Source organism: Scyliorhinus torazame, chromosome 2 (genome assembly GCF_047496885.1).
Source record: "Scyliorhinus torazame isolate Kashiwa2021f chromosome 2, sScyTor2.1, whole genome shotgun sequence".
In the NCBI taxonomy this organism is placed as follows: domain Eukaryota; kingdom Metazoa; phylum Chordata; class Chondrichthyes; order Carcharhiniformes; family Scyliorhinidae; genus Scyliorhinus; species Scyliorhinus torazame.
Genome location: NC_092708.1, coordinates 189,664,937 through 189,674,252, shown reverse-complemented (window position 1 = coordinate 189,674,252; position 9,316 = coordinate 189,664,937). Strand labels below are relative to the sequence as shown.

The 9,316-nt window shown below is 54.5% G+C and overlaps 1 protein-coding gene across 3 annotated transcripts in view; it reads left to right on the top strand.

Moving 5' to 3' along the window:
- Nucleotides 1-3,117: 3,117 nt before the first annotated feature.
- The window catches only part of LOC140394381 (uncharacterized), a 394,661-nt gene continuing 388,462 nt past the window's right edge, over nt 3,118-9,316 (top strand). For 2 of the 3 annotated variants that reach the window (XM_072481601.1, XM_072481593.1), the window contains exon 1: nt 3,119-4,044. In XM_072481601.1, the coding sequence (XP_072337702.1) occupies nt 3,958-4,044 (87 nt within the window). In that variant the 5' untranslated portion in view covers nt 3,119-3,957. Of the gene's footprint in view, nt 4,045-9,316 lie in introns of all 3 variants that reach the window. The other variant, XM_072481612.1, reaches the window with a different exon arrangement.

The following is a 9,316-nucleotide window of genomic DNA, read 5'->3' as shown; positions in this document are numbered from 1 at the left end:
CCGTCCCCCCCGACTATCCATCTCCTTTTCTGGGCCAGTCCCTTGTCTGCGTCTCCCTCACTCTCCAGTCCCCCAGCTGGGGGACCCCCGACCCAGCCACCTCTTCTGTGTCCCGTTCTCTTTCGGCCAGTGCAGCAGCAACCCTTCCCCCCCCCTTCCCCCCCTCCCTCCTCTCCCCCCCCTCCCGCTAGATCCCCGTCTAGCTTTTTTTGCTCCCCCCATATCCCTCCCGTAAGTCAGCTGACACCTGCTGACCCCGGCTTCCCCCGCCATCCCTTTAACCTCCCCGTGTGGGTCTCTCCCAATCAATGTACATTACTTTGTCCCCTTCCCGCCCTTTTTATTTATTTTTTTTGCCGCGCGCGGGATAAACCCCGCGCTTCCCAAAGCCTGCCCCGCTCCCCATGGCGCTGCTCCTGTCATGGCCTTGTCCCTCTCCCCCAGCCCATATATCCTTTCCTGCGCGTGGTTGACCCCCTATGTACAACAAACATCATACTTCACCCCTCAAACACCCCCCTCCCACACAAACCCTCAATTAGAGTCCAATTTTTCAGCTAATATAAAGGTCCACGCCTCTTCGGGCGTTTCGAAGTAGTGGTGTTGGCCATTATGTGTGACCCACAGTCGCGCTGGCTGCAGCATTCCAGATTTCACCTCTTTCCGGTGCAGCACCGCTTTGGCCCGGTTGAAACCCGCTCTCCGCTTAGCGACCTCCGCCCTCCAGTCCGGGTATATTCTGATCTCCGCATTGTCCCACTTGCTGCTCCGTTCCTTCTTGGCCAATTTCAGGACCCTCTCTCTGTCCGTAAACCGGTGAAATCTCACCACCATCGCCCTTGGCGGCTCTTTTGCCTTGGGCTTCCTCGCTAGCACTCGGTGCGCCCCATCCAGCTCCAGCAATCTCGGGGGGCCTCCACACCCATCAGCGTCCCGATCATTGTGCCCACATATGCCGCGGCATCGGCCCCCTCCATTCCTTCTGGGAGACCCAGGACCCTCAAGTTGTTTCTCCTTGATCTGTTCTCCAGGTCTTCGAGTCTTCCCGCCCACGTCTTGTGCAGCGCCTCGTGCCGCTCCACTCTCTCCGCCAGGCCCACAAGCTCGTCGCCGTTCTCACTCACTTTTTCCTGGATCTCCTGAATCTTCACCTCTTGGGCTTTCTGGGTTGCTCCAAGTTTTTCCACCATTGCCAGTATAGGCACCACCATCTCCTTACGCAGCTCCTCAAAGCAGCCCTTGATGAACTCTTTCATCTCCTCTCTGTCCATGGGCGCCGCCATTTTGTTTTTTTCTTCTTTCTTCTCCCGCTGCTCCAGGGTCGCTTTCCTCGCCGTTTCACTGCGGGTCCGGTCCATGCAGGGCTGTAGGGGGCTTCCTCCGTTCTTCCCCACGGGTTTTTTTTTTTTTAAAAGGTCCGTTGGGGCTCCGTTAGCGGGCCCAAAAGTCCGTTTCTGCGGGAGCTGCCGACTCGCGCGGCTTAGCTCCGCATCGCCGCGACCCGGAAGTCAACCTGTGTCATATCATCATACAACGTAGGCCAAGGTCCCTCAAGCCTGCTCTGCTATTCAGTAAGGTCATGACTGATCTGATTGTAACCTCAACCCCCCCATATTCCTGCCCACCCCTGATAGCCTTTCACCCCCTTGTTAATTGAGAATCTACCTTAAAAATATTCAAAGACTCTGCCTCAGCCAGTGTTTCAGGAAGTGAGTTCACAAGCTCTCGACCCTTGGAGAGAAAACATTTGCCCTCATCTCTGTTTTAAACAGACAACCCCTTATTTTTAAACAATGACCCCCTAGTTCTAGATTCTTCCACAAAAGGAAACATCCTCTCCACATCCACCCTGTCAATACCCCTCACAATCCGCAACGTTTCAACCAAGTCTCCTTGTGTTCTTGTGACCTGCAGTAGGTACAAACCTAGGTCTCCAACCTTTCTTCACAGGACACCTGCCCATTCCTGGTATTAGTCTGGTAAACCTTGTCAGAACTGCTTCCAATGTATTTACATCTTTCCTGAAATAAGGAGACCAATACTGTACACAATACTTCCGATGTCCCCTTTGTAGTGATATGTATATATGCTGCTATATATAAAGAGTTAACAACAACATCATAGTGTAAGACAACCAGTAGATGGCAGCACCAGATTCACGTATAAATATGGGGCTGGATTCTCCATAGCCCCCCGCCAAAATCGCATTTGGCGCAGGGACGGAGAGTCAACTTTCATTCCGTAATCAGCCAGGCGCCGGTCCGGTCGGATCTTCGGGAATGCGGCAGATCGGGGAACCTATATTCTTCAGCTGCCTCCGCAGTCAGAGTCCGCCATGGTGGTCAGCGCAGCCGCTGGAGTCCGCCGCCGTGTGCATGTGCGGACTCCAGACCGGAAGTGCGGGGACCCGTATCCACAGCTAAAGCTGCGTGAATCACTCTGCTTCCCTGCTAGCCCCCTGAAGGTAAGTGAATCGACTAATCTTTTTTACTGGAAACTCGGGAGTGAAACGGCAGCGCTTTTACGTCGGCGTGGGGACATAGTCCCATTTTGGGAGAATCCAGTCCATGGAGCTCAAAGGATCACGGTCATCTTCGAACCAGGAGTGGAGGACAGTAGTTACAGAGAGTTATCGCATACTCATAGTGAAATATAGTTAATACTTATTCTGATTTACGTGATCACCAGTTATGATTCTGTAAGAGTGAACAAACTCATTAGTATTTAATTCATTATTTATTAAACCTATGTTGCTTTGAATTGAAGATTGATAGTTTCTTTGAAATCGAACGATCAGACCATTCTGGAAGGAAAGCAAAGAGTAACGACATATTAAAAACAAGTAATAGAACACTCTACTCAGTAAACACCTCATTGGACTCACAAAGGACCCAGACACAGACAGATCTGACATGTAAAATTACAGACGCTCTCGCTTTGAAATGAGAATAATAAAGGAGTTTAAAATAACACTCTGTTCTCTGTGTTCGGGACGAAGGGTAGTGTAAGCTTGCTCCTTACAAACAACCTGTGGGCTGTTTGTTCTCGCTCAGCTGTGTCTTGCTGTTCCTATGGCAACTGAGTAACACGGCACAGAGCCAGAGGGAGAGACTGTCAGCGGCCACTAGCTTATAGTCTTTAAACTCCTTCATTCCAGTGAAATCCAGGATCCACCCCAGCTCGGCTCCAGGATTCGGGATCTACGGGGACTCGGGATCCACCTGACTTCTGTTCCACCAGGATTGTGTCCGACTGGGACTAGGAATCTACAACAATGCTGTTCCATTAGAATTAAGGATCCACCGAGAGGCTGCTTTACCTAGATTGGGATTCGACTCTGATTCTATTCCACTCGGATTGGGGATCCATTGAAATGTTGCTTCACCCGAATTAGGAATCAATTGGCATTCTGTTCCATCAGGGTTACGGATTCACTGGGACTCTGCTCGATCTGAATTAGAGATCCACTGAGTTTGTCTTCCAGTGGGATTAGAGATCCACTTTGATGGTGCTGAGAATGACTTAGGGATTTACTGGGATCATGTTCTTCCAGGAGTGGAGATCCATGGTGCTGTTCTGTTGGAATTAGGGATGTATTGAGATTCAGGTGTTAGGGATCCATTTTGATGCTGCTACATTTGTATTCGGGGGTCACTAGGTTTGTGTTCCCCTGGGATTCACGGTCTACCAATATTATGTTCCTTAGGAATTAGGGATCTATCAGGATCCTGTGCCAGCAGGATTCTGGATCCACAGGTGCCTTTATGTTGGGATTTTGGATCCACTGGGATTCAGTTTCATCAGGATTGGGAATCCATTGTAATGCTGCTCCATTTGAATTAGGGATCCACTTGGATTTCAGGTACACCGTGCCTTCCAATCAGCACTAGTGGAATTTGCTGAGAGAAATGTAGATTGGATTGGGAGAGGACAAAGGAGGATTTGGGAGTGTGCAAAATGTGGAACTTGTCCGTACTGAGTCGCGGCAGTGGACAGCTGGTGAACAGGGAACACGAGCGATTGGATGTTTACCTTGAAGCACAGGTGAGGCCATAAATGGGATCCTCTGTTCAAAGAGTCGGTAATCTGGGGAAAACCAGCGATCTGCAGGCCTACCCCACAGGCCTGCTGTAAACGAGGTGGGAAGGCTGGGAGTCGGAACCCAGCCTTCCCATCAGGCTAGGGGTAGAGTCGGCCTAGTTGGAGATGGAGGTGCATCTCGGGGCCCAGACCTGGATGGCGACCCGGAGTACCTAAATATACGAAGGGCCCCAACAAGCACCCTCACCCCCAACCCAGCCACTGAGCCCGGAAGCTGTGGTCTCCTCTGGCCTGGAATAGGCTCCTGCTGATGTTACTTCCTCCTGACCTCACCCAGTTTGCTGGGCTCAGTGTTGGGGGCCATCAATTGGCTCTCGCACAGGCCAGTGTCACCAGTGAATTGGTTTTCGAAGAGCCAGTGCCGTTATTGACCAACCGGTCAACCTCAGTCAGAAACATTGTGATTCCTTTATAACTGTGGTGCCACCCAGGAATGGTGACAGAATTGGCACTGCCCCATGAGAATGGCGCCAAGAGGTCAAAGAGAATGGCACAGAAATGCGGTCAGGGTGAAAAAAACAGGGAGGGGGTCAGAGGCAGAAGATTACAGGGGGGGCTGGACCAGGGCAACAGGGAGGGATCGGGGTGGAGTTCATGGAAGAGGATCATTGAGGGGGTCAGAGAGAGAGGTCGGAAAGGGCACAGGGAGTGGGTGTGAGGGGGAAAGCAGTACAGAGAGGGGCCATGGAGTGAGGGGTTCAGGAAGGCGTTCTCCCTGACCCCCTACAGGTCACCCGGCAGTGGCAACAGCAGGCTATGCTAAGCCACTCTGTTGGGATGGTTAAGGGCAGATAGGGAATAATCAAAGGGTTTTGATAATGATATCAGGAGAAACTGTTTCCACTGGCAAGAGAGTCCATATCCAGGGGACGCAAACTGAAGATAATTGGCAAATGATAAACAAATCCCGGTGTGTTCACCAGCTCCTCGGAGGGGTTCTCTTGTTCAAAGGCACAGTACCTGATTGAGGGGCCCAGTAGCAGGAGAGGGCTTGTGGGGGGGGAGGGGGGGGGGGGGGGGGGGGGGGGGGCTGGAGGGATCCGTTCAAAGCCTCCCAACACTCACCCTCGCCCACCATCACTCATGTTTGTCTCCTCGATCTGAGGCCTCAGGTGTGTGTCATACCAGCAGCAGCCACCTGCTCTCCGCTGGCATTGCAGGTACAGAAGAGTTGCCGGTCTCTGATTGGCTGGCAGTTTGTGGTTGGCAGGGTTGCTAGGGCCCAGGGTCCTGTTGGTAGGCCCTGTCGATACCCGGTTGGTAGGCCATCCCAGTGGACCCCCCCAGAAAGGGCCGTCACGGACCTCTCGCCGGTTCTCCAGTCAGTAGCTGACACCCCCAGTGCTCGATTCCGCCCAACATCTGGTGAGTTCATTTTTTTTACCACAGCGAGATATGCCATCTTGAATAGATCGACTGAAAGGGTGCGGGAAGGCGGCATAGAAGTAACTTCTGAAGGGAATTGGATGAAGGAACAACCAACAGGGCTGTGGGCTGGATTTCTCATTCAAAGAGTCAACAGGGGAAGTATGATGGACCGAATGTTTTTTTTCTGTGCCCGTTTCCAATGTGAGTGATGCACTATCAATTACTACAAAGACAAGAGTAGTGAATAACCGAGGCTTTATTGAGCAAAGTTGTGTTGCCTCCTGTAGCTGCTACCAGAATGGCTGCAGCATCGGAGAGCACACACATTTATACACCGTCTACTGGGCGGAGCCAGCAGGCAGGGATTTACTCATGTACCTCTAGTACAGGAGTCTTACCGTACTACATCTAATACAGTTAGTGGTGACTACCACATTCGCCCACTGTTAAAAAAAGAGTCCGACGGAGGTGGTGGAAAAACTTTACATGTTAAGTCTGTCGGGGGCCTTGACCCTCCTCTGCGATCGCCTCAGTCCTGGTGGTGATGTGGGTGCCGACTTGGTCACCTGCGACTCCGGGAGCGTGTTCTCCTCATCTTCGTCGCCCCTGAGTGGAACCAGTGGGAGGATGGATCCTCCTGGGGCAGGGGCTGCGGTGAGGTGCGCTGGGGGGAGGGTGAGTGGCGCCGGGTTGAATGGGGCAACCGGGGGGGGGTGTCGGGTGGGGGCCGTGGGTGGGGATCCAGCGGGTGCCAGGTCCCGGAGGGAGACTGTGTCCTGGCGCCCGTCGGGGTGTGCCACGTAGGCGTACTGCGGGTTTGCGTGCAGTAGTTGGACTCTTTCGACCAACGGGTCTGACTTATGGGTCCGCACGTGTTTCCGAAGGAGGACGGGTCCAGGAACTGTCAGCCATGTTGAAAGCGAGACCATGGAGGTGGACTTCCTGGGGAAGGCAAAGAGACGTTCATGGGGGGTTCGTTAGTGGCGGTGCAGAGGAGTGATCGGATGGAGTGGAGCGCGTCGGGGAGGACCTCCTGCCAGCGGGACACCGGGAGATTTTTAGACCGCAGGGCCAGCAGGACGGCCTTCCAGACTGTCCCGTTCTCCCTCTCCACCTGCCCGTTTCCCCGGGGGTTGTAGCTGGTCATCCTTCTCGAGGCAATGCCCTTGCTGAGCAGGAACTGACGCAGCTCATCACTCATAAAGGAGGATCCCCGATCGCTGTGGACGTAAGCGGGGAAACAGAACAGGGCGAAGATGCTGTTGAGTGCTTTAATGACCGTGGCAGAAGTCATATCAGGGCATGGGATGGCGAAGGGAAATCGGGAGTACTTGCACTCTGCGCAGACCTGGCAAGTCTCTGGTGACAGTCCTGACCTCCTCAATGGAGTAGGGCAGATTGCGGGCCTTGTGAAGTGGAAGAACCGGGTGACCTCTGGGTGACAGAGGCCATCGTGACGAGCCCGGAGTCGGTCCACTTGTGCGCTGGCACATGTACCACGGGATAGTGCATTGGGGGGGTCGTTGAGTGTCCCGGGGCGATACAAAATCTCATAATTATAGGTGGGGCGCTCGATCCTCCACCTCAAGATCTTATCGTTTTTGATCTTGCCCCGCTGTGTATTATTGAGCATGAAGGCATCCGACCGTTGGTCAGTGAGGAGAGTGAATCTCCTGCCTGCCAGGTAATGCCTCCAATGCCGCACAGCTTCCACAATGGCTTGGGCCTCCTTTTCGACAGAGGAGTGCCGGATTTCGGAGGCATGGATGGTGCGGGAAAAAAATGCCACGGCCTGCCCGCTTGGTTGAGGGTGGCGGCCAGAGCCACGTCCGATGCATCGCTCTCAACCTGAAAGGGGAAGGACTCCTCGACCGCGTGCATCGTGGCCTTGGCAATGTCTGCCTTGATGCGGTTTAAGGCCTGCCGGGCCTCAGCCATCAGGGGAAAGACTGTGGACTGAATGAGTGGGCGGGCCTTGTCCGCATAGTTATGGACCCACTGGGCGTAACAGGAGAAGAACTCCAGGCATCGTTTCAGGGCCTTGGGGCAGTGGGGGAGGGGGAGTTCCATGAGAGGGCGTATGTGGTCGGGGTCGGGCCCTAGAACTCCATTTTCCACGACATAGCCAAGGATGGCGAAGCGGTTGGTGCGGAACACGCATTTCTCCTTATTGTACATGAGATTAAGGAGTTTGGCGGTGTGGAGAAATTTGAGAAGGTTAGCGTCGTGGTCCTGCTGATCGTGGCCACAGATGGTGACGTTGTCGAGGTACGGGAACGTGGCCCACAGCCTGTGCCGGTCAACCATTCGGTCCATCTCCCGTTGGAAGACCGAGACCCCATTAGTGACGCCGAAGCGAACCCTAAGGAAGTGATAGAGGTGGTTATCTGCTTCGAACGCAGTGTATTGGCGGTCCACATTGCGGATGGGGAGCTGGTAGTAGGCAGACTTCAGGATCTACTGTGGAAAAGACCCGATACTGTGCAATCTGATTGGACATATCAGATATGCGTGGGAGGGGGTACGCGTCGAGCTGCGTGTACCGGTTGATGGTCTGACTGTAGTCAATGACCATCCTGTGTTTCTCCCCAGTCTTTACCACCACCACTTGGGCTCTCCAGGGGCTGTTGCTGGCCTCAATGACCCCTTCCTGCAGAAGCCGCTGGACCTCCGACCTGATGAAGGTCCTGTCCTGGGCGCTGTACTGTCTGCTCCTGGTGGCGACGAGTTTTCAATCCGGGGTGTGGTTCGCAAACAAGGAAGGTGGATCAACCTGAAGGGTCGTGAGGCCGCATACGGTGAGGGGGTAGGGGTCCGCCGAATTTTGAAGTTAAGCTTTGGAGGTGGCACTGGAAGTCCAGGCCTAGTAACAGGGCAGCGCAGAGGTGGGGGAGGACGTAGAGCCGGAAGTTGCTGAACTCTACGCCCTGGATGGTGAGGGTCAAGATGCAGTACCCCCGGATTTCCGCAGAATGGGATCCCGAGGCCAGGGAGATTTTCTGAGTAACGGTGTGTACCACGAGGGAGCAGCGCCTTACCGTAGTGGGGTGGATGAAGCTTCCCATGATCCCGGAGTCAAGAAGACAGGAAGTCTTGTGCCCATCGATTTTCACCGTTGTCGTTGCGGTTGCGAGGTTGTGGGGCCGGGACTGATCCAAGGTGATCGAGGCGAGCTGCGGCCGATGCTGGGAGGCCCCGGGCTGGTCAGCGGTGGTGGCAGGCGATGAAATGAAATGAAATGAAAATCGCTTATTGTCACAAGTAGGCTTCAAGTGAAGTTACTGTGAAAAGCCCCTAGTCGCCACATTCCGGCGCCTGTTCGGGGAGGCTGGTATGGGAATTGAACCGTGCTGCTGGCCTGCCTAGGTCTGCTTTCAAAGCCAGCGATTTAGCCCTGTGCTAATGAACGGCCAGACGAGCTTCCCGACGAGCAGGGGTCCTGAGGCGCCTTCCAAAATGGCGCCGAAGATTGCGGCACCCACGGGCCGCACGTGGCCTGCGGAAAAGAAGGTGGCGGCGCCCACGGGTCGCATGTGGCTTGCGAGGAGGAAAATGGCGGCGCCCGTGGGTCGCACGTGGGGGGTGTAGGAACGCTGGGCCTAGAAACAGCGGCAAAATGCCCCTTCTTTCCACATCCGTCGCAGGTTGCGCTCCGCGCCGGACAGCGCTGCCGGGAGTGATTGTACTGCCCGCAGAAGTAGCATTTGGGCCCCGCGGGGTTGGCTGGCTGCCGCGCGGCACGGGCTTGCGGTGGGCTGGGGTCGGTAGTTGGTCGATGCCCATGAAGGTGCCGTCGGGGATGTACGACTGGATGTTACAGGAGGCCACTGTTAACGGGTTCGCGAGC